At 47.2% G+C, this 24,467-nt stretch overlaps 1 protein-coding gene across 1 annotated transcript; it reads left to right on the forward strand.

The window, feature by feature from the left end:
* The first annotated feature begins 1,842 nt into the window (after window positions 1–1,842).
* On the forward strand, window positions 1,843–19,210 carry LOC115317274 (serine/arginine repetitive matrix protein 1-like). Its single transcript, XM_029976874.3, has 6 exons — window positions 1,843–2,252; window positions 3,773–4,189; window positions 7,094–7,383; window positions 12,134–12,291; window positions 14,246–14,431; window positions 16,864–19,210. Exons 1-6 carry the CDS (start codon window positions 2,008–2,010, stop codon window positions 17,011–17,013), a joined length of 1,446 nt encoding a protein of 481 aa, XP_029832734.2. The 5' UTR covers window positions 1,843–2,007; the 3' UTR covers window positions 17,014–19,210.
* Window positions 19,211–24,467: the final 5,257 nt, after the last annotated feature.

Raw genomic sequence — 24,467 nt, forward strand, 5'->3', positions numbered from 1 at the left:
AAGATGTTCGTATACGCGACGCGAAGTCTTACGAGATTTGGTTGTCGGAGAAAAAAGCGATGATTTTGGCACTGGAACGTGTACGTCTTGATAACATATATATAGTAGAATCCAGCTACATATATCTTAATTCTCCACATAAAGGTGGAAATTAGTAATGGTTCGCAAGGAGTCGGACTCTCTTTACTAGAGTTCTTGATGTGAAAACGGGTATAAAACCTGTGTTTGAGACTTGTTGTCTTGTGCGTTATTTTTATCGTTTCGTGTCTCCCGTTACTATGGAAGTTCTTCACCAGCTCGCCTGTGTTTTTAAAGTGTTATAACGGAATGAACGGTTTTGTAGACCGCAAAACGATTTAAATGAAATTTTTGTGAAATAATTTGATACAAAAGGGCTATATTCGCGTCCGTTTTTCAGGCTTCTTTCAAACGTATTTTATTTTGATCCACACGCCTGGCTTGTTCCTGTCACATCGTGTTTCTGGGGGTCCTTCTTTCTCGTTTCCACGCCGGGATCCAGCATCGGGGGTCGAAGTCGAGCCCTCATCCGGTCGAGTCGGGGAGGCTCTCCTTACCGGTCTTTGCCGCCAAAGTATTTGCTTACACTCCCGAGCTCAAAATCCTTGCACCCTCGCACATTTTGTAGATGTTGTCATGATCCTCTGTTATGCGTCTATCCATCGTGGAGGGCAGCGTCGGCGTGATGCGCTTGTAATCGGAAGATCTGCTGCGGAGCAAGGCGAGTTGGTTGAAATCGACGTCAATCGCTGCAGGTTGTTCGTGAAACAAAAAAATAAAAAAAAGAAAGAAAAGAGCTATCGTGCGGCAGCTTGGCGGCAATCCGGTGTGCCTTGCGGGGTAAACCCGGAAATGGTGTAGGTTTGATTGTTCACGTTGGTGATGAATTAAGTGTCCATGGAAAAGCAGGCCAAGTTTCGAGGAAGGAACGCCGTTCGTGTACCATACCCTGTCCCTGACCCTGTATGGAGCATGGTCGATATTTTGCATCGTAGGAACGCTTCATGCTGTGAAGGTAAGCGAGGTTCGCGTTTGCAGCGTCGCAGTTCGCGCGGGACGTCGCCGACCTCGTCGGGAAGCGGGGAAAATTCCATTGCTCGACGTGGGACAAAGTTGAACAGGAGTTCGAACGGTGATGTCTGGAGTCCGGCGTACGGCTGCTGGTTCACTTGAAAGCTGGTTGCCTGGAGATAATCGCTCCAATGGTCGATGTCGCCGTTGACGTTCTTTCGCGCAGACATGGAAGGATTTTTCCGTTGACGCGTTCGACAAAGCCGTTAGCTTCGGGGACGTAAAGTACTGTTAGGGATGCTCTGAATGTGCCTGTCGACGAAGTACCGCGAAGCCGAACGAGAGGTTAGGACCCTGTCGTTGTCGGTGATGACTGCTTGCGGCGTATCAAATGAGAGTACGAGTTCTATAAATCGAAAAACGTGCTCGGTCGACTTGTTAGGCACGGGGCGTGCGACAAGCGCGTGGTGGGGTGGAACGCGGTGATAAAATACCTGTTGTCGTCGGTCATCATCTTGCGAAATATCTTGCGCCGCGGCTGCCAGCCGGTGACATATTCTCTTACAATCTAACAAACGCACTCCTCAAAAAAAAAAAAAAAAAGCGTGTTCCTTTTTATGGTTATTTTCATCTTGTTTTCCGAATTCAAACGACTCCTTTCTCTCTCCTCCTCACTCTCTAATTTACACCCCCCTCCTCCCCTCCCTCTTCCACGCCACGCCGCCGCCGGTCCGTTGATCCCCGCGCCGTCAACACGCCGCCGCCGGAGGTACAAACACCGGCGCGCCGCCGCCGGCGATTTCTGACCGGCGCACAGGTCTAATAGGTCTAATAGAGATCAGGCTCGGCATTTGCCAGGGGAAGGGTCTATAACGGACCAATCCAATCCAATCCAAAATCCAGGCGTCTGGCGGGATTTTCGCCGATTGTGGCAGACGTAGTTGACGTAGTTGACGTAGTCACATCGGTCGCGCGGTGATGGCTTCACGCCGATACCAACCGGGGGACCGGCTGCTAGGCAGGGAACCGGGAGACGCCCGGAGGCGATGGGAGTCGGACGGGTATGAATACGACATCTTTCCCCAACTCCCTCCGCGAGAGGCCCACCCTCCGAAGCGATGGCGGTACCAGGAGCAAGACAGTCCGTCGACGTTGTCTGAGGCAGGCTGGGAAGCAGAAGACGCTTCGCGACGGCCTTCACAGCCCAAACAAACATCTTTCTGGTAAGCCCCCCCTCGTGGCGGACCTTTACGCAGCTTGCATCTTCTACCGAAGTGGGTGCGGACGTAAAACATAGGCAGTGTCTATTCTGCCGGGACCCGGGAGAATTCGGAGTTTTCGTAGGTGAGTTTAGACCTCTCTCCACGCTCTCCGCAACCCGCTGCGATACGTACAAAATTATTTTTCTTGCAGGGTACTTCTGTTCTTTTAATACTTCTCGTAGTTGGTTGGCGTTGGCGCCGTCGTCGTTTGAACCGTGGTTTGAACGCACGCTTTTGAAACTGTGGGCCTGACTATAAGATATGCATGGCTTACACTGACGTCACATCGCATGCTTTTGACCGCCATGTAAGAAGAGGACAGGGAAGCTGCTTTTGTAAGAACTTCCTCAAGAACTGCACTCTAAGATTTGTAAACGATTTGTGAACATGAACATACAACTAATGTTTTTTGTGTTCATGTTCCATCCACCGAAAAGCACAGCAAAAGAGCCGAAGTATGCATCCAATCTAGCCACCCTGCTATCTCTTTCCACACAATAAAGTCCTACTCTGTTACCGTGGCAAAGTTGTGTCTTCATTGTGGAAGAATGTGCGAATGCAGCGTCTGAAGCCAGCAATGGGAGACGCCATTTAACGTGAATGCCGAGGCGGTGGCCAAAGTCGGACGCGCTGGTGCGTAGATCGATGCCGACTGCGTAAAGCGGTTGCCTAGCGAACTCTTGGCAGTTTCGACGAGGCTTGATGCAGGATCGGACCCTGCACACCACACGGTATGTTTGTCCGCCTAGCTTGAAGCCCAAGCTAGCATTGCCGCATTGGTAGCAGGCGGCATTCGGAAAATGGCGCAGCTGTAGCCAACTTCAGACGCTGCATTCAAGCGCCCGTCTATTGACGTCCGGTGACTACAGCAGACGGACTTCATTGTGTAGACGGTGGTGTGGCGACATATGGTGCATACCTGGGCCCTCTAGCCATGCTTTTCAATGGACTGAACGTGAATGAAAGGAGTAAAACCAGTACTTGCGGCAGATGGCCGATTTTCTCCAGCGCCTAACATTTTGACGTGCCCTACACTCTGTCTCACTAAAAACGTGCAGTACAGCCAAGGCTAAAAGGAAGAGAGTGTATGCCAACCTGTTCAAGAGGAGGGAAAGGAGGAACGGTAGAGAAGGGCTGGGATTCCCCCTTTGCTCCTTTCCCTCCTCTTCAACAGGTAGGGATACAGTGTAGCCTTGGCTGCACTGCACAGTTTTAGTCAGATGGAATATAGATGAAAAGCTTGTTGTGTTGGCCATCCGACAGCTGACTTCATTTCCTGAAACTTAAAATATCAAACTGCCGAAAAAAAATTTTTTTTTTGAATAACTGCAAAGTTTGTTACAAGTTACCTAGAATGCCACGGGAATCTGTTCTTTGCAAACCAACTTTACCCTAAGATTCCCCGAACCGGAGCGATGACCATTTGTGTTCGACGCACCGCGTGAAGTCCCAACCATCGTCTTTGATCCCTGTTTCCGCAGGAGCACGCCGAGCAGCCGCAAGCCCCCAACTCCGAGAAGCTCTGCCGCAAGGTCGTTCGAGGCGCGTTCCGTCCACGCAGAGCGCGAGCCCTCAGAATCTTCAAAGAGGGCAGACGTTCCCGAGGCGCTGACTTCGGGCGTTAGTCGCCGTCCCTCGACCCCGAGGAGTTCGATGGCTTCACGCCGGTACCAACCGGGTGACCGGCTGCTAGGCAGCGAACCGGGGGACGCCCGAAGGCGACGGGAGCCGGACTGTTATGAATACGACATCTTTCCCCAACTTCCTCCGCGAGAGGCCCACCCTCCGAAGCGATGGCAGTACCAGGAGCAAGACAGTCCGTCGTTGTTGTCTGAGGCAAGCTCGGAAGCAGAAGACGCTTCGCGACGGCCTTCACAGCCCAAAGCAGCATCTTTCTGGTAAGCCCCCCTCGTGGCGGACCTTTACGCAGCTTGCATATTCTACGGAGGTGGGTGCGGACATAAAACATAGGCAGTGTCTATTCTGCTGGGACCCGGGAGAATTCTGAGTTTTCGTAGGAGAGTTTAGCCCTCTCTCAACGCTCTCTGCAACCCACTGCGATACTTAAAAAATGATTTTTTTTGCTCTTGGAACATTGTCTATAGTTAGTTCAGGGTACTTCTGTTCTGTTAATACTTCTCGTAGTTGGTTAGCGTTGGAGCCGTCGTTGTTTGAACCGTGGTATGAACGCACGCTTTTGAACCTATGTGCCTGACTATAAGTTATGCATGGCTTGCACTGACGTCACATTGCATACTTTTGACTACCATGTAAGATGAGGAGAGGGAAGCTGCTTTTGTAAGAACTTTGAGTAACGGGTTAATTTTGGGAGGAAAATAGCGACGTCGGTGCAAATCCGGGAGGCACAAAAGAGGATCGTGCCAGGCATGTAGCCAGGGGAGGGCCCATGGGGCCCGGCCCCCCCCCCCCCCCAAAATCTTCCATTTTGCTGGGAACTTCTCTCCCCCCCTCCCCCTCATACAGCATTTTGTCATGGGCGCCCCCCCCCCCCCCCCCCCCCCCCCCCCCGAAACAAACTTCTGGCTACGTGCCTGGATCCTGCTAAGAGGGGAGCTCCTTCTTCCCCTCTTCTCTGGTGGTCATCGAACCGCTTTTTGAATGACGTCATGTGCAAGCCATGTATACTGGTTTTGCAAGGATGTGGGTGGCCACTGTCGAAGTGCAAGTATTTTTGACGGTCAGTCGGCTTTTGATAGAGTCGAGCGACTAGTTTTGTGCCCTCAACTATTACCCTGACGTCTAGAAAATTAACTTCGGTTTTGGAATAATTGAGAAAAACTAATTAGAAGGGTCCACAAAATTAAAAACTTCGATGAAGCTAAGCAGCGCGTCCTCTTTGTGTGGCCAGATTATAAATATATCATCCATGAATCTCTTATAAAACATTGGTTGAAGGGGGCAGCTTGAAAGAAAATTAGATTCTAGATTGCCCATGAAGATATTCGCAAATGGCCCCAAACTATGCGAATATCTTAACCCCAAAGAATTGGGCAACTTGTTGCTCGCTCTCCATGTTGTCTGACAAACCTGTCACATCGCGGCAACAGCAGGACAACATGGGCGGCAGAGAAAATGTTGCCTTGGTATGACAGCTTTCGGCAACAAAAACAGCCACAACTTGTGTTGGACAACATGTGTTGCCCTGATTGCTGGCTGAGCGAATTTCGGGCCGGCAACACGATAACACAGCTAGCTTCAATGGTTGAGCTAGTTCCCTGTCAATAACGTCTTACTCGAATAAAGGCTTCGATAACGTTATTATTAATCTAGCGGCGAAAATGACGTCACATGACTTTGTGTCAAGTGACCCATTAACAAATTTAGCGGGAGGAGGAGGAGCAGGGGCATACCCTTCCCTCCTCTTCCTTAAGAGCTGCACTCTAAGATTTCTAAACGTTTTAAACGATTTGTGAACATGAACAAACAACTAATTTTTTTGTGTTCATGTTCCATCCACCGAAAAGCACAGCAAAAGAGCCGAAGTATGCGTCCAATCTAGCCACCCTGCTACCTCCTTCCGCACAATAAAGTCCTACTCTGTCACCGTGGCAACGCAGTGTCTTCATTATGGAAGAATGTGCGAATGCAACGTCTGAAGCCAGCAATGGGAGACGCCATCTTCCAGATGTTGTCTTCTAATGTGAATGCCGAAACGCTGGCCAAAGTCGGACGCGCTGGTGTGTAGATCGATGCCGACTGCGTAAAGCGGTTGCCTAGCGAACTCTTGGCGGTTTCGACGAGGCTTGATGCAGGATCGGACCCTGCACACCACACGGTATGTTTGTCCGCCTAGCTTGAAGCCCAAGCTAGCATTGCCGCATTGGTAGCAGGCGGCATTCGGAAAATGGCGCAGCTGTAGCCAACTTCAGACGCTGCGTTCAAGTGCCCGTCTATTGACGTCCGGTGACTACAGCAGACGGACTTCATTGTGTGGACGGTGGCGTGGCGATATATGGTGCATACCTGGGCCCTCTAGCCATGCTTTTCAATGAACTGAATCAATCAATCAATCAATCATTTTATTTATGGCCTTTAAGCCAACGGAGACCCTAGACAAAAAGCTGCCAGTGGCAGCTTGACGAGGTCTGGGGCCCGTCTAAAATGTGTCAGCAGGACATCCATTCAGAACACAAAAAGATATTGCATGCAAAGATACGCTGAGTAATCACTTCATGCATTCAACTTCTAACAGCATTATACAAAAGAAAAAAAATAAGTTATTCGCAGAACTTGTGACAACTTGTGAATGTGAATGAAAAGAGTAAAACCAGGACTTGCGGCAGATGGCCGATTTTCTCCAGCGCCTAACATTTTGACGTGCCCTATACTCTGTCTCACTAAAACCGTGCAATACAGCCACGGCTAAAAGGAAGAGAGTGTATGCCAACCTGTTCAAGAGGAGGGAAAGGAGGAACGGCAGAGAAGAGCTGGGATTCCCCCTTTCCTCCTTTCCCTCCTCTTCAACAGGTAGGAATACTCTCTTCTGTGTAGCCTTGGCTGTACTGCACGGTTTTAGTCAGATGGAGTATAGATGAAAAGCTTGTTGTGTTGGCCATCCGACGGCTGGTTTCATTCCCTGGAACTTAAAATATCAAACTGCCGAAAAAAAATTTTTTTTTTTAATAACTGCAAAGTTTGTTACAAGTTACAAAGAATGCCACAGGAATCTGTTCTTTGCAAACCAACTTTACCCTAAGATTCCCCAAACCGGAGTGATAACCATTTGTGTTCGACACAGCGCGTGAAGTCCCAACCATTGTCTTCGGTCCCCGTTTCCGCAGGAGCACGCCGAGCAGCCGCAAGCCCGCAACTCCGAGGGGCTCTGCCGCAAAGTCATCCGAGGCACGTTCCGTCCACGCAGAGCGCGAGCACTCGGAGTCTTCAAAGAGGGCAGACGTTCCTGAGGCGTCGACTTCGGGCGTTGGTCGCCGTCCCTCGACCCCGAGGAGTTTCGGCGCAAGGTCGTCGGCGGAACGACCTCCGCAGGCGGGACAAGAACCGTCTTCGCCGTCTTCCGGGGACGACGAGGGGCCCGCAGTGTCTGCGCCCAGCGTCCAGCGCCGTTCCGCAGGTGGGTCGTCGCGGGTTAGGACAGGTCGGCTTGCAGCCCTAAAGGGGGACACTAAGGTTTGTCGCAAAACACAAAAGTACAGCCATGCGTGGCCTTTTTCTTCGTTGAAAACGCGAATGGGCATTGCGGCGCGCCCCTTTTCCAAGATGTCTCGTAAGTGGGGCGTGTCGAGACATTTGGTTGCTCTTTTAATGGTAAAAAAAGAATTGTTCCACACAATGACAATTTTGGGTTTTGTAAGATGCCCATAGTGCGCATGTGTTGGGTTCGCAGCATTAAACGACAGTCTCGAAATCCACTTTAGTGGCCCCTTTAAGGCTGGTTTGCACACTTGCATTTGTTTACGAATGAGTTCTTGTGATCTCTTACAACGAGCAGGGCTGTACATAGAAAGAGTTTGGTCAATGGGAGGACCTGATGGAAACCAGGGCGGAGCGGCGAAAGCTGCGCCCTGTGATGATTCTGCAAAATAAAAAGAACCGGAGTTAACCTTGAAGGAGGCGCGATCGTGGCACAGGTATTTGTTAGTTTCTGGATGATGCTGAGAGTGCATGAATGAATAATGGTAAGAGATTGATGGAGGTAGGGAGTTTCAGGGTGCTGAGTGCCGTTAATTGAGCCAGAGAAGGTGACATTGACGAGAAAAGTTCTCTGAAACAGGAGGCGTAGCTGCGAATGTGGGGTGCGTGTTCGGGGTTAGGGTCCAAATTGCCACGGAGCTGTGTCTGCGGTCCCTTCCGTCCACTCGGCCGCGGCTGTGTCTGCAACCAAAAGAAAGATGAAGTGCATTCTGAACGTCGCATGCATTGCCTTTTCGGTTGCGAAGAGTTGCAAACTTCAAGTCTAGCATGCTGAAATGAAATACTCGAATACATCCTTACCCAGAAATTGTGATTGAAGGATATAGGTTAAGCTCATTGCCCCTGCTAGAGGAATATTCGTGAGTGGTGGTTGGTCACAAATGCTGTCAATCAACGCGTCCAAGGTCATCGAACCAATTTCAACCAATGACGTGCTTTCATTCTAGCCCTATTCTTGCCAATTAATGCCTAAACTCTCAGCATCATGGCTCTGACGACGAGAGAAGGCAATGGCGACGTCTATGGGGTGGCCCCGGAATGCTCCTGACATCTGTGTTTCCTACTTGTTTTTCACATTGTTCGTTCTACACTGGCTTTGAAAAGTTTTGACTCTGTTATATGCGGCCATTTCTAATAGATAATCAGTGTTTGGTAAAGTACATCTGAAAAGTACTTTACGTAAAAAAGTAAGTTGGATGTTATGTACTTCAGGTAAAGCAAGAAGTACACCAAGCACAGCGTGCTTGAAGTAAAGTACAGGAAGTTCCCTAGAAACGAGAACCATGTTTTTCGGCTTGGGTAGACAAAAACTAAGCATCGCTGAAAGCTCAAACTTCGTGACAATGTGACGGTGGCTTTTGGGATAGAATGCAAAAGTTTGACACCGGGACATCGCCTGGATCAAAAGATTATTGAAAAAAACAAAAATTTCTCTAGGAGCCAAAGTCCAGCTAAGCTTTATGTTGTCAAAAAGAGAAATGACACTGGGTACCTGTAGTATCTATTTTAGTGAAAAAAACTTGTCAGCAAGAAAGAAAACAATATCTTCTTTCTTGCTGAGAAGTTTTTCTTTTTTTCACTGAAATAGATGTTACATGAGTGTCATTTCTTGTTCTAACAACATCATGCTTACGTAGACGTTGGCTCAGAGAAATTTTGTTTCTCAATTATCTTTTGATGAAGGTAACGTCATGTTCTCAAGCTTTCACATTCTATCCCAACTGCCAGCATCATGTTCTCACGGAGTTTGAGCTTTCTTCGACGCATAGTTTAGTTACCCGAACCAAAAACATGGTGCTCGTTTCTCAAAACTCCCTGTAATATAAATAAATTGTACTTTCAAAGTAGAACACAAGCGCTTGTTAAAGGTATTGTCCGGTCGAAACCGGAAGTACTTAAGCTTTTGCGCTCGTTACATCGAGGAAGCTTTCATGTAACAAACGTCATTTTTATTTTGATATATGATCTCCCTTTGTTAATTAAGCCTTTCATGAGTTGGTCGATGGATGTCTTGGATTTTGTTTCGAATAATATTCTCCTGGGCTGTACTCTACTGAAATACGGTTCTTTTAATGCAGTTCCCAAGCATGTGCAAGAAAAGTCACGCCTTTTAGCAGGATATTACTCGCAAACAGCCATAGGTTTCGAGCAAACGTATGCCGTTTTGCTGAAACACAACTGCGACGGCCACCGATCGAACTAGGGGCGCTTGCAAATCAAAGGCTGCAGATTTCGCCTCTGAAGCGGCATCTGGGTACACATGTCGGCGGATCCGCTGGAGCAATGATGAGGCTGCGGGTCATTTCCTTAGAGGCGACGTCCGCGGTTTGAAGGCAAATGGCGAATCGTTCAAATGCATGTCGTCACTTGACTTCGACAAGCTTAATGAATCATAGTCACGCTCCATTTTCACACGCGGGTCAAACAGAATCGGGCTGCACGCGTTCTAAATACAACCTCTGGTATCGTTTCCAGGTGGCCTAGCTGCTGCTTTCGGTTTCGCTGCATAATCAAATTGACCCGATTTGGCCGAGGATTGAACGGACGTAGTTTGATGTCGTTGGCACAACGTCGCACCTCAGCTTACAAGCCTTTTGTCCGCTCAGAGTTTAGCTCGTAGCTGTCTTCTGCGAGATGATTGTTGCGTAAACGGGATCTCGATTTTGACGGGAACCTAGTCCCTACGCACGGCAACGATCCACTTTGCTCGTCACTGTACGTCTCGCGGAAAAGAGTGGAATGTCATGTCTTGGCTCGCAGGTGCTGCCCAGTGATTGTGGCACCCAATTGCGCAACAAAAATTTCGCCCAACCACGAAACAAGTTGAGCAGAACAACAAAAACGAAGCTCGTTTAGGCGTTCACTCGCAGGGAAACGACGAGGCAGAAATGCTTGCTTTGTGTTTTGTGACATCAGAGCTTCAATGTTGCCAATGAAAGCAGCGTTTACGTTAGAATGCGATTGAAGCAGTATAAATTCAATTACTCACGCAGAGGGGCATATAAAATTCAGATATTGCACGTACGATGCATCTCGAGGCAGTAACAACGATATTCAATTGTTTTCTCGAATACAAAATTTGACCGGACAATCCCTCCAGCCTTTCACGATGCCTTTATGTTCACTTATTTTTAAACTGGTATGCATTGCCCCAGGGGTAATCAGAGATGCATCAGTTGATTTCAGCGGTGGTGGCAAACATTGGACGAAGTCAAGTAGCCACAGGGTAGTTAATTTACTCTCGCTGACAAACTATTTAACAGAATCAACTTGTAAGGCACTTATACCTTGTCTGTCTTCTAGCTACCATTACTTAGAGAAATGACCAAATCGTGCCACATAAGACGACAGCGCACTTTTACACAGCAAAGCACCTTTTTTTTTCGTAGCCTTCGGCGACTGCATCTGACTCTCCGCGGCCACCGAGCCACAAGCGAGGTCGGAGCGAGTGTGCATCGACAGGGCGTTGTCACGTGCCTCGGTCAGACATTCCAGGGGCCCTGATCTGGACACTCGGCGAAAAAGTCCGCAAGAAATCTGGCGGCTGTGATTGAACGGTCCCAAGGTCAAGTGCGACGTTGACCGATAACGGCCGCAGGATTTCTCGTCGTCTCTTTCTCCAAGTGTCCAGGTTAAAGGGGTTATGACACGAAAATTGAACGAATAGATTATTCTTGAAATGCTCATAGTCTGCCTAGTATATACACCAAGTTACGCGAATTTTAGAGCTCTGGTAACTGCAACATTCAATTTACGAATTTTTATCATTTCCCTCTGGCGACCTGGCAACACTGCCCAAGTTAGTCACACCATGGTGTCCTTAAACCACGTGACCATGAACACTCTCTCATTCTAGGCGCCCCCATGATCGCCGAAGCTCTACTCGTTGCAGTACAATCAAAACCGCTCACGCAACTCGGTAACCCGAAAGCTATTCTCACTCTCGCTCCCAGCCCGTCGACCTTCCACCCTGCATGCGCCTGCGAGATATTTCCGGACGACTGTGATTACGGCGAGTTCGTCCGTAACTCGTCGTTGCTGAAGCTGGTCGCCAGCGGGTCGCAGTCAAAAAGGAACAGCTTCCAACACCTCTTGATAGCAATCACTCTCATCGCTGCTGCAATCGATGTCGAACACTTCGACAAGGCGAGCGATGCAGTAGACGTAATCGTCACGGACCGCATGCTCGAAACGTGGAAGGTAAACGAGGAAGCTGAGGCTCGATGCGCCAAGAGAGCCAAGTCTGTAAGTGCGTGCAAGGAGACACCGCGCTGGAGGCTGGCTGCGTAGCCAGCCTCCAGCTTTGCCCGGATCTGCCCCTCCCAGGGGCCCGCATATAAATTGATTTATCCACGAAACTATCGCGCCATTTTCAACACAAATTCAGCAGGATTATAGGAACATACAATGGGTCCTAGCAGTATAATTATCTCATATTTTATTTTTGGCGTGTCATAACCCCTTTAAGGCCCTAGTTGGCTCGCCGGGGCCTTAGCTTATGTCGTTTGTCAATTCATGCCGAAACAGTTCCCAAACGTGGATTTGCGAGACTGCCTTACCTCAAACAAAACACTAAAAGAAAAAACTCTTTCTTTATTTATTTATTATTATTTATTTATTTTTTTTTTACGTTTTTTGGGTTTTTCTTACTTACCTTAACCTCTCTTTAGGGGCCAAACCCACGCCAGAAAGACGTCCGCCGACCCCGGCGCACCAAGCTCCCGCACAGCCATCGGCGGCGGCACGCCGAGCTCCAAATCCACCGGCACCGGAGCCTTCGGCATCAAAGGGACCCGGCAGGAGGCGAAAGTCTACCTCTCCCAGGAAGGTAAGTGGCCCTTTCCTCGCAGCCTTTGCGTGGGTGCCGCCATCTTGCAAAATACGGCCACTAAAGCCGCTCAACTAGATGTGCCAAGAGTAGGAGGAAAAGGACCCACGCATCCCGGCCACTTCGGTATGGCGGGGCGGCGCAGACGCGGACGTCGGAGGTACCGGAGGAAGGTGCCGACAAGCCCGTGTAGCCGGCAGCTCCTTAATGTACGCGGAGAAGCGCCAGAACGTCGCCGGTGAGGTCGAAGCTGCCCTCTTTTCAAACCTGCCATGCAAAAAAAAAAAGTCAGCGTTGTTTATGCCATGAAAACAAAGTCGACCAGAGCTCCAACGACCTCCAGTCGCTGCAGAAAAAAGCGCACGGCTAACCCTCCGTCTGCTTTCTCTCCCCTCTTCTTTGCCGCCGTCTTTATCGTCCCTTTTCTCGGAACCGGCAGAGTCGGCGCTCACGATTTTTCGTGCTCTGCTCCCATCTTTACCCACCCGGTTGCATGGGTGCCGCCATCTTGAAACTGTGCGACGCGGGCGCCAAAGCCGCCGAAGGAGCGTCGCTCATGAGTAGCGACGTTTCCCCGGCTGTCTCGCGGGCATCATTAATGGCACCCGGCAACAGCGGGTGTAATGGTTACAATGGAGAGATGCAACTTCCTGCGATTTTTGTACGGTGTGTGGGGCACCGTGCAATCAAACGCGTCGTTGCGTAGGTGTAAATGAGCGCCATTTGAAAGTATTTAGTGCGTGGATTGTAAACAGGTTAGAAGATATATATTTCAGGCGTCTGGGACCAAATCGTAAAAGAAAGAAATGGGGCGCTTTCCAATTCACAACTCAGCCCTTAAAGGAATAACTGAAGTTTGCTAATTGGTCTTAATCGACCGAATAATTGGGCAGATCGAGAAAAATGTGGCAACTATGTTAAGACGCTTGCTAACGACGTACAGTTGGTTTTACTTCCCTGGAGGACTCCGTTTGCTTTTTTTAAAGTTTGGTGCAAGTAATCTGGGACGCCCTGTAGACATTGTCTCGATGTTCTCTAAAAAGCATTAAATGTAAGGGTTTTTAAGAATCCCCTCTCCCCTAAGAAGTTAATTTTATTACGGTATCTCGGAACTGTTTTCAGCCACGGCCTGCCACGGACCATAAATACTGCTCAAACAAACGAGAAATCGCATAATTTTAAGAAATTGTAGCAGACAGGTAACTTGTAGTTGTCGATTGCGTGCACGAACTTCGCATTTACTCCCACCGCCCTGATGGGAGTAAAACAGTTCACCAATCGGCGCATTTACCGCGTCACAAGAAAAATGGTCCCTCGATTTCCACCCGATGGCATCACAGAAGGGCGGTGTCTTAGACGCGGTGTGTTCATTGCCACTTAAAGACCACTTTCGGTGCGCGGGCAAGGCTTGCTCCGCTTTTGGCGGGGCTTTCTTGCAGAGATGTAGCGCACGACAACATTCATGCCGTCGAGGCGCAAGACTTGTGGAGAGTTCCTCCCGGCAGTGTCAGTGCAAAGCAGTATGCAATGCATTCTGTGTTAAGTCTACCTATGGCACAACAATGCAAGAAGAGCTTTTTTTTTGTTTATTGGTATTGATTTGCCTAACTGCAGAAATCGCTAGAGTTCTTTTTTTTGAAGGTGCCAAATGCTTTTCAACGGAGCTCCACCAATTGCAAGATTTCGCCCATCCGTCTGCCCATCGGTGCATTTCCCGCCAGGTTTAGCGGTAAAATTAATAAATGTATAGCTTCTTTCCGAGAAAACCATTAAGTGTCTTCTAAGCAAATTTAGATGACCGCTCCTGAAATACCGCATTTCATGGAGCGTAAGACTTTAGAAGAAAAAAAGTCGCCATCAGCTTTCTTTTTAAAAATGGCGGTTGACACTTTAGCCCGGTGGAGGTCAATCGGCAGGAGCTAATCAGCGCGGTTGCCACTCCTCTTCTGCCCAGGGCAATCAAAAGTCGAAGCATCGCACCCCACCCTGGCTGAAGAACATCCGTCACCTCCAGAGGACTACGCACCTCCTCATTCCGCGGCTGTCGTTTGCGCGGGTGGTGAGGGAAATACTGCAGGGTTTGGCCCCCAGTCGCTCCGACTGCTACTACATGCAGGGGCTCGCCTTGCAGGCGCTACAGGTGGGCCTGCCTCGTCTTTCGGTCGCTGTCGTGGCGCCCCGTCGGCAACGACCCGCGTCGTCTGTCCGTCGACGTTGGCCCACATACCGTAAAGTCCTGAGAGATAGCCGACCTAAAATAGTTAGAAAATTGGGTGAAATTGAGGGGTGGGCTAACTTTTGGTGTGCAGTCGAGGCAAGTTGAAAAAATGCTATTTTTTTATTGTGCGTCCCTGGCAAAGTTATTGTCGCGGCAAGGGGCAATGAAGCGAAGATGACTGTACTTTCCAATCAGCAGTGTTCGCTTACATCTCGCCATAGCTAACTAGACGCATTTACGCCACGGTCATCATTGATCCGAAACTATGATTACTATCAGTGGGCTATCTTTCGGTGTTTCAAATGAAATAGCACTTCGAGCCAGAAATAGGAATGGGTTACTCTTCTCGGGTGGGGCATGTCTTCGGATTTTACGGTAGTCCTTTTTTTCGTCAGTACATGCCTATTCAGTCGTAGGCCAGGTAGGCCTGTGACTGAATCGATTTACGTGGCCTATTTGGTCAGTACCACTGCTAGCCTTGGGTCTTCGGCATACGCCGCTTGGTGAAACACGACCGCACGCCGGTAGGATGCTTGTCCAGATCGAAACGGGCAGGAGTGGGGAGGATCGCAAGAACCAGGAACCTTGGGTCTTGCTGTGTGAGCTTGCGCTCTCACTCTCCGAGCCGCAGTGCACTAACAGACCCGACCGCCGGTCCTCCATTACATGAAAGAGCGGTGTCTTCCCTTTAAAGATGCGGTGCAACGATTTTCTAACTTTGGCCAATTATTTGTGGGAATTAGTCGAGGCCACCCATAATACGAGGAGCGGGAACCCTTTCTTTCTTGCGTGCGCTAGTTTTTAATCTACAGAGAGATTGAACAAGTAGAAGTGTTTCGAGTGAGGTTCGGTGTCGTCTTTGGGACCAGCAGCCTTCCCTGCACGTTGGTCAACTTTTCAAGGTCACGCTTGCCATCGTCGAAGGTTGCGGCGAGGGATCGAGGGGGGACGGCTTGCCGCAGGGAAAGACGTTAAAGGTACCGAAGGAGAGGAAACGGTTTCCCTTATTTCTGATAGATGGATAGATAGCGCCGCAAAAACCCGCGTACCGCAAAAAAGGTCACAGCATAGTTCCGATGACAACCACACAAAACTGCAAATTAAAAAAAGTATGGTTTTGTTTTTTGCAATTGCAGTAGAATATCGGTGATATGAATCTCGAGGGATTGCAGGAAATATATGTGTCGTCCAATATTTATACTAACAAAAAACAAGTCGCATAACTACGTTAAAGCAAAGGGGCGGCTATACGTGCAATTTATTGGTCACACCCCCATCTAAGGAAGTCGGTACTGTTCTTCCGAGTCTTCTTTTTTTCGATGTCACCCAAACGGCACTTTTAGAACACGAAAGAACGAGCGTACCTGTTGTCGCTGACGTTGGTCTCGGCCTCACTATGCGGCGCAGCACATTGAGTGCATGCAGTGTTTCAGCAGTCGTCGGTTGCTGTTTGTTATTAGTTTACGTCGCCGTCATTATCTCCGCTACTTCACCGTCCTTGCGGTGCCGTCACTTCGTCAGCAATTGCCTCGGCAAGCGAGGCTGTCATCTGCAGTAATGAAATCAAAGGCCGATTTCTCAGCCAAAGCAGGTCTCAGTCCTCAATTCTCAAGTTTTCCTCTGGTTCCGGAGGAGCAGCCACTGTAGGATTTGTGAATTCACACTTGCAAAAGCCGTTAGATAAGCGTTGATTCCATGATCAACGTCACTTCTGTATGTCATTTCTCACGTTCACTCGAGTCAGTCAGAGTTACTGAAACCCATTTATCGCATGACAATAAATATAAAGCAGCAACCCTGGAGTAAGCGAACGCGAGTTACTCCAGCGAGCCAAATTCTCATCACGCGACAACACAGAGCAGCGCCGGACGTGGGTATGTTTTCGAGTTTTGGAACGCACCTACGGTTATCGAGATTGCATGGTGCGTATGTAGAAAGAACGGCGAGAGAAATGACTCAAAAAGCCTGCTACAGTTGTAGGAGCCAAGTGATGGCACCCCACAGGATGTGTAAATGTTGATGATCGTTCACATGATCCACCGCGGCCGAGAAAGCATTCGGAGACTATCCCGAAACGTAATAGATAAGTCTTAACGAACTTCGGCCGGGAATTTCGAAAAATTTGTATCGTACCGAAATTCGGACGAACCGTTGTCGTATCATCGAGATTCTACCGTATGCAGCAAATTTGCAGCATTTTGAACGAAGGTGGCACATTTTCTTCTCTTGTGTCAATAGAAACAATATAAAAAATGCGGGCCGTAAATTTTTCGACATTAAAATTGTGAGACTGTCCCGGTTCTAACGTGTCGACTCGATTCGTCGGCGTTTAACGGGCGTCACCTCTTTTCCAGGAGGCGTCGGAGGTCTTCGTGATGAATTTCCTGTCTGCGAGTTACCAGTGTTCCCTCCACGCCAAGAGAAAGACCCTGATGAAGCAAGACATGATTTTCCTCCAGAACCTCCTCAAGGCCTTCGGCGCCTCCCTCGCCACATCCTTCTGAAGCCGCCCACTTCCTTCAGACGCCGACGGTGCTCTGTACATAGCTTCATTTCTCCGACATTGTAGATAGTTTGCTTTTCATCGTTGCATTTCCAACACTTTGTTCGCCCCCAAGCTGACAGTGCGGTGGAAGCTTGTCGCCGCACTGTCGGCTCGGGGACGAATGTGCGGTCGCGGGCCCAAGAGGCAGGAAAGCGCCGCCTCGCAGGTTCGATCGCATTTCAGTTTTTTGCGTCCGTGGCCATGTGCGGACGAATACATTCACTCGTCGACAATCTCACTCTCTTCCTCCTATCTTTTTAGTGTTTTAACTGTCAACTCGTGCTTTTTGCTTTTCGACGACAAAGTTGCGTTTGCGATGTTACCGGACATGCGACCCGCGTTCGCCAACGCGTAATGTTCCTTTGCGGAGGACGAGCGTTCGGAAGCGTCGCCTCGCAGGTTCGATCGCGTTCCGGTTTGTTGTGTCCGCGGTTGTGTGTGGATGAAGTCGTTCACTCATCGATATTCTCATTCTCTTCCTCGCGCCTTTTTAGTGTTTTAACTGTCAACTCGTGCTTTTTGTTTTTCGACGACAATGTTGCGTTTGCGTTTTTACCGGACACGCAACCCGCATTCGGAAGCATGCGACCTGCTCCACCTGCGGACTGGTGTCATATTCTCAATCGTAAACAGCCCTCAAGCTCTATCGACAACATTTTTTTCAATGGTACTGAACTTACCGGATATTCTTTAGCAAATGCCTTTAACGAGCATTTTATCAATATTGCAAGTAATGATGAGACTCTACATTCTTCTGCTTTTAGCGACAAAAGAAACAATGACTCCATATTTTTAGAGCCGGTGGTTGAACCAGAAGTAAATTCCATAATTTTACAATTAAACAATAGTGGAAGCTGTGACGCGGATGGTATTCAGATAAGACCCGTCAAGTACGTTGTTCGCTTGATAGCGCCGGCGTTATTTCATGTTTTTAACCTCTCTTTATCCACGAGCGTATTTCCAAAGAAAATGCAGATAGCTAAGGTGTTAGTATTGCATAAAAAAGGAAGCGTAAACGAAATGGGGAATTATCGGCCTGTTTCTATACTCCCAGTTTTCTCTAAAGCTCTCGAAAAAATACTTTATACTCGAATTATGACGTTTTCAAACAAATATAACTTAATAAATACCTCACGGTTTGGATTTATGAAAAATAGGTCTACCGAGGCTGCCTTATTATCTATAAACAAATTTATTCTCCAAAACTTCGAGAAAAAAAAAACTGGTTCTCGGTGTGTTTGTCGACTTCTCAAAGGCATTTGACTGCCTTAATCATAAAATACTTCTAGCAAAATTGGACACTTACGGTTTCCGAGGGCATGCCTTGCAGCTAATAAAGTCATACCTGGAGTATTGATTGCAATACGTTTACTTTGGTGTACTGCAAGGTAGTATACTGGGTCCCTTTCTCTTTAACATATACATAAATGACATAATCAACAAAGATTCAGAAGCGAAATTTGTAAATTATGCTGACGACACAAGTATATTTTTCTCTGCAGAAAATACCGACTTATTAATTGATAAGGCAAACCGAATGCTTTCCGGGTTGAATTTGTGGAGTACATATAATGCACTTCAAATAAACACAGAAAAATCAAAAGCAGTGCTTTTTCGCCCTAAAAATGAAATAATCAACATTATGAGAGATCTTAGTTTAGACTCAGCCGAGATTGAGATTGTAAATTCCTTTAAAATTCTAGGCGTCATTTTTTCGGATATGTCATGGGATGAACATGTTAACTACCTTATTACAAAGCTGTCTAGAACTGTCGGCATGTTAAACCGCCATTGTTATACCTTACCGATACACGTCAAGTTACTAGTTTATAATTCCTTGTTCTACTCGCACTTAAATTATTGTAATTTAGTTTGGGGTACCACCACTTCAACGAATCTTGAAAGGGTTCATTTGTTACAACAAAAAAAAGCAATAAGAGGTATAGCCGATGTCCCATTTCAATCGCATACATCCGACCTATTCAAAAAGTTCCGCATTATCAATGTGCACATTTTGTATTCTTACAGGCTCAGTACAAGCCTTAAGATAGAGCTAATTAGGAACACAAGCTTCCTACACTCAGCGACAACTTTTCTTGGCAATGCAGTGGAAGGTACAGGCCCGCGTCCCCTCTCCCATTTTGAGTGTATGCAGGCTCTCCTCCCCTCCCCGGAAATGGGAGAGGAGGAGAGCCTGCATACACTCAAAATGGGAGAGGGGACGCGGGACGTACCTTCCACTGCATTGCCAAGAAAAGTTGTCGCCGAGTATAGTAACCCTTGGCCGCCTCTCCAAAAATATTATTCATCCTACTCGTGGCGCTGAATGTTGGGGGGTGGTCACGCCAAGAACAAATTATGGCACTTAAATGCTGAGGTACAATATTCCTAATTTACTAAATCTTCATGAATCGAAAAACTTGGACTGGAATAAAATGTCAATAGGGGAAATCCGTTTATTATATATTATGGGTAGTCATGATAATTAGTTAAAATCACTGTTTTCGTATTTTATTTGATTATATTGCTTTATCTGTCATGGTGAATTTTTACGTATTGCATCCTCTGTGTGTGTGTGTGTTTTTTTCTCCTCTCTTTTTCTGTTTTTCCTGTTGTGTTCCTTCGCCGTGCACCGTAAATAGTCAAGGGCTCGTCAAGCTGTGTATGCAGCTTTTTCCCTTGGTCGCCGCCATCGAGTGTGATGGAAATAAAATATATTATTATTATTATTTGTCCGTTTTCGTATTGCGCCTAAAGTTCAAGCACTTTTGCCTTTTTTTTTTTTTTGAGTCTTTCAGCATATCACTTTTAATGTTTGTTTGTTTTTATTTTCAATAAAGTTTGTCATTTTAGAGATTAGGGCTAAGGTGTTTGAATCGGCATCCCGATTTCGAACGGAGGTCACGGTATCAAGAAAGGGAGGGGTTTTAGGCCTTGTCATTTGGTGAACTGCTTTCATGAGACAGTAGGTTGCGTGCAAGCACTGTGATCGAGCAATTTGACACCAGATGAGACATGTTTGCGTAGTATTTTGAGACTTTTTTTTTTTTTTGTGTATCTGAAGAACACTCGGCACGTTTCTGCTTTAGTTCAGGGGTCATGATGCAAAATCTTGAAAATGTTTAAGTTAGTCGCAATATGAAATCATTCCAAGCGGCTTAGTGCTCACCCTTTAAAGGAGCTGTGCAACGATGTTCAATTGGAATGTTTTTCTCTCTACACGAGCTTACTGGCACACCTCGGACTCAAGGATACTCACACGCAACGCCATTGGCCAAGAAACTCCTTTGTTGTGGTGTAATTTCAAGGACAAAAGCGATCATTTTCATTCAATCTCTCCTTTGCAAAATTTGATGACGTAACTCGGGGATCGCAGTACACCCAAGTGACGATATTTGAATGCGGTTAATAGATTGGACCCGAGCATTGCGTGGGCACTCGACTTGGGCTCGTGACAATTGCTAGCTCGAGAAGCATTCTGGTTGTGACCCGTGTCCAATCGGTGCAACGACGACAACAGGCGAGCCATAACAATGTCTGGAACTCAGCGCGTGTCCTGCGCTTTGCCAACCCCAGCGCGTGGCTATGATCAACACTGGCGGCATATAATCGGCTCCAGATCACGTGGCCGCTTGTTCTGGCTGCGAGTTGAGGGGGTGAACGGTGCTCGTTTTTCTTTAATTTTTTTCTGTCACTTCTAATCCGTGGGTTGAAAAACGAACGCGTGTTTCATAGGTCATTAACGTTAGGGATCCGTTTTAAGCAGTATTTGCGCAAAGTACAAAAACTGTTGCATTGCTCCTTTAAGGGTTTCAAGTAATTTAAAAATGACTTTTTTTTGTTTTTTTGTTTTCAGTTGAATTGGATAATGATCAGGAAGTTTGACGTCTGATAGCAGTGAACTGAATGCCTAAGTATACTAGGATTCTGTGTTTTTTAATAAACCCAGAAAAACGTCCACCCATAAAATTTTTGTCAATTTGGATTTATTCACTAAACTATATTTCAATCACCCAATGCAAAAAATATAAAAAAGAATGTAATATACAACTATAAGTTTGGTAATTGTTGAAGGTCAATAGTCCTAAAAAAAGTGGCCAGATCTCTACGTGGTGAATGATGTTGATTGGGGCGAAGCTCTTGTGGTGCTGATGATACTGATTTTATTGTTCATAGGTACTGCTGATGGTGCTGATATTTTTTTTATTGCTCATAGGTAGTGCCGAGCTCCGGGTAGCGTTTCGACTTCATTATTGCTGCTTTATGGTCAGTGACATGCAGAGCCAGTGGCTCTAGTGGATCAGCTTGGATCTGCTGGAAGCTTTGGGAACGCATCTCCAACGTTTCAGTCAACGGTCCACGTCAGAAAGAGAATGTGTGGTATGGATCGTGGTTATATATGCAGTTGAGCATTCGACCGTAGCACCCTCTCCTGTACAGACGTTGAGCGGCTACGTGCAACGTTGGAGTGTAGCATAGTGGTTAAGACGTCTGCCTCTTAAGCAAGCGGTCCCGAGTTGGAACCCCGTGCGGGCGTACGTTTTTTTTCTTAAAGTAGGCCGATCCCGGAGGCAGTGCAATCGATGTGAGCACGGACGCCGGACAAGGCTAGACCCTAAGGAGCTTCGCCTCTAAAATGCCATCCCAGTTTCCTTGCAAATCTCGGGTCATTCACAATCAATGTCTTACCGTTTAACTCATCAGCATTCAATCAGGGCAAGTCATTGTACTTCTGAGTCGGGATAAAAAACACTTCAGGTTTCTAGTCTGGACCGTATTATTTGTACTTGGAGTTGGAGTTGGATTTGTACTATTATTTTGTAACTGAAAGCTATGGGCCTCGCTTTCATTGTCCACGAGGGCAATGAAAGCGAGGTAGCTAGAGGAATTCCCCCTGAATGGATGGATGGGTGTAAATGGCTGTACCCTTTGTAACAAGTCGTAGCTTGCGCCACCTAACCTAATAGCCACGTCCCACTAGAGCGACAAAACAGCAACAAACGACAGCGACACTTGACAACGAGAGACAGCCTGTTTGTCAGAGTCCGCCGTCCCAACTGGCGGACACGACGCAGAACATGGGGACAAGGAAGCTTGTTTCCTAGTGGCACTGGAGTTGTCAACGAAACACTTTTCGTGCTTTGCTCTTTGAGCGTAAAACGTGGAGATAAACACGGTGAAAGTGGAGACGATTGCTCTATTTCTTGATTAAAGCTTCATCTAGTCTTCATTTGCCATTGGCAACTTTCCGCAAACAGTCATGACAATCAACATTAAACATTTTTCGAACTTAGAATTCTCAAATCGTTCCTTTTTTTTGGGTCGTTCGAGGAATTCTAGGTGAGCACCACGAAATTTTATGCCGATTTTGAGGATGTTTGTAACTTCATATCCAAGGCGTCTTATGGGGAATAATACGGCATCCCGATTATCGCAAAACGTGATGACAAGTTTCCCGTCTTCCGGAGTGGCTTGCCAAAACGTCATGTCCTACTTCGTGGCGAGCGGTCTTACATTGGTCAGTCCTCGAACCTCAGTGTATCCATCCTGATGCAGTGGCTTAGACCTCAGTGTTTCGAAGCACCACCTTGCACACCAGGTTTTCGCGAGCAAAACCAGTCGCAGCAAATTCTCTTTCGCAGAAAATTAGGTATACACCTGCTATGAATTCCTACTGTTGGTATGTTTAATTTTTCGGTCCCAATTGTGCATAATGTGTGATGCACTTTTCAGCGAGCAATTTTACATTTGTAAACAATTCTTAGTAAAAATTGGATAGAACCAATTAATCAATTGCCTGAATTTGCCGCGATGGGACAAACTTCTTTGCCGCGTATTCCATGCGGGAGGAGCTAATGCGTCAGCAACTGATGCATTGAGCTTGTTGATACCGACGTTTTTATCCAAGTTTGACTCGACAGTTGCTGAAGAGCATTTGCTCGTCAGCAACTGTCGAGTCACACTTGGATAGAAGCGTCGGTAGTGGCGAGCTCAGTGTAGCTAAATTAAGTGTGCGGCGCTTTGGAACACAATGTTGCATGCCTGCACAGCCAAGACAGCACGACATTTACTTTGGTGAACGCAGAACCTTTTTCTGCGGCAGCCTCTAAAGATCCGGAGAAAAAAAGAAAGGAATCGGAGAGGTGGTGAACAGCCCTGATGCACGCCGCCCAAGCTGTAATGTGAAGCTCCAAACTTGTTTTTGAATATTTTAGTTTTTTGTTTTTTTTAATATAAAAGGCAACTTTGAGCCACAGTTATTTTTTAAAAACATCACTCACAAAAACGTTGTGCTTGTTTTTTGTAACCCTTTGCGGTCATGGGTCGGCCTGACATCGAAGAAAAGCGCTTCCGGTTAGGAGTCGGGCGTCGCCTGACATGCGTTCCCGCTTCCTTTTAAACATGCTCCTTCGCTCTTTTTGCTGGATTGGTGGCACCATCTCTTGGAAAACACTTCAATCACATCACTTTTGAAAGGGTTTGAGTTTCTTCTCATGGAGGACAGGATTTGTCATAAAAAAAAAAAAGAAAAAATACATGTTCTACGTCACATGTTTTTTTTGCGCAACGGAGGAGTGCGCAAGTTTCAACTTCGCTGGCACGACGGTTATAGCCACATTCCAGCCACGCTCGTTTAATGTAACTCTCTGCGTGATGTAACTGAAAGTGACGACGATTTCAGTGAAGAAGACTATATCCCTCCATCAGATGATGGAAAGGCAATGTCTTTGACTTGAGTGAAAGAAGTGATGTATATGAAACGACTGCGCAAGACAGCGGCCGCGGAGCCGCTCCGGCACAAACATTGTTCGGGAGTTTGTACATAAACAATCTCCCGGACTTTCCTGTTCTTATGTTCAGTGCGAGACGTTACCTTTGTACGTCCAAAAAATTTTACTTTTTCGGGGCCCATGCGTCTAAAATAGTTCCTGACCAGAAAGGGCAACTCCGGTTTATACTTTCGATTTTGGGATTATGACTGTTTTTAGTGCCGTCAGCATCCCTGAATTGCAAGGTGTAATTTTTTTCTCGTTATTGTGCGTAGTTTTAAAGATATCAACCCTTTAAAGTTTTGTTTTGGGCGCGGCCAACAAAACCGAAACTAGCCGCTCGAGGCCCCGGCAACACTGGAAATCAGCCACTATGTGAATGTGACGTCAGGATCGTTCTCGTTCAACGAGTACGCAGGCCGAGCAGCACCTACCTCTGTTGCGCTAGCCGTCTAAAGATAGGAGGTAAGCTGATTTTGTTTTAATTCTGTATATGTGGTAGTTATCCAGCATATGTAGCAAGAGTTAGTGCGTATACCCAAAAGATAGCGACTGTTATAAAAGCCGACAAAAAACGTCAACGCACGCCGATTGCGATACTTTTATACGGCGTCAAATGAACGTAACGTAAGCGTTCATTTGA

Source organism: Ixodes scapularis, unplaced genomic scaffold, assembly GCF_016920785.2.
Source record: "Ixodes scapularis isolate PalLabHiFi unplaced genomic scaffold, ASM1692078v2 PGA_scaffold49__6_contigs__length_1374808, whole genome shotgun sequence".
Classification (NCBI taxonomy): Eukaryota; Metazoa; Arthropoda; class Arachnida; order Ixodida; family Ixodidae; genus Ixodes; species Ixodes scapularis.

Bases quoted from the DNA above. Each gene is read 5' to 3' on its own strand.
- LOC115317274 (XM_029976874.3), top strand. From the start codon at position 2,008: ATGGCTTCACGCCGATACCAACCGGGGGACCGGCTGCTAGGCAGGGAA. The intron at 2,253-3,772 runs GTAAGCCCCCCC...CTGTTTCCGCAG, and splicing joins CCCAAACAAACATCTTTCTG to GAGCACGCCGAGCAGCCGCA. The intron at 12,292-14,245 runs GTAAGTGGCCCT...TCTTCTGCCCAG, and splicing joins AGTCTACCTCTCCCAGGAAG to GGCAATCAAAAGTCGAAGCA.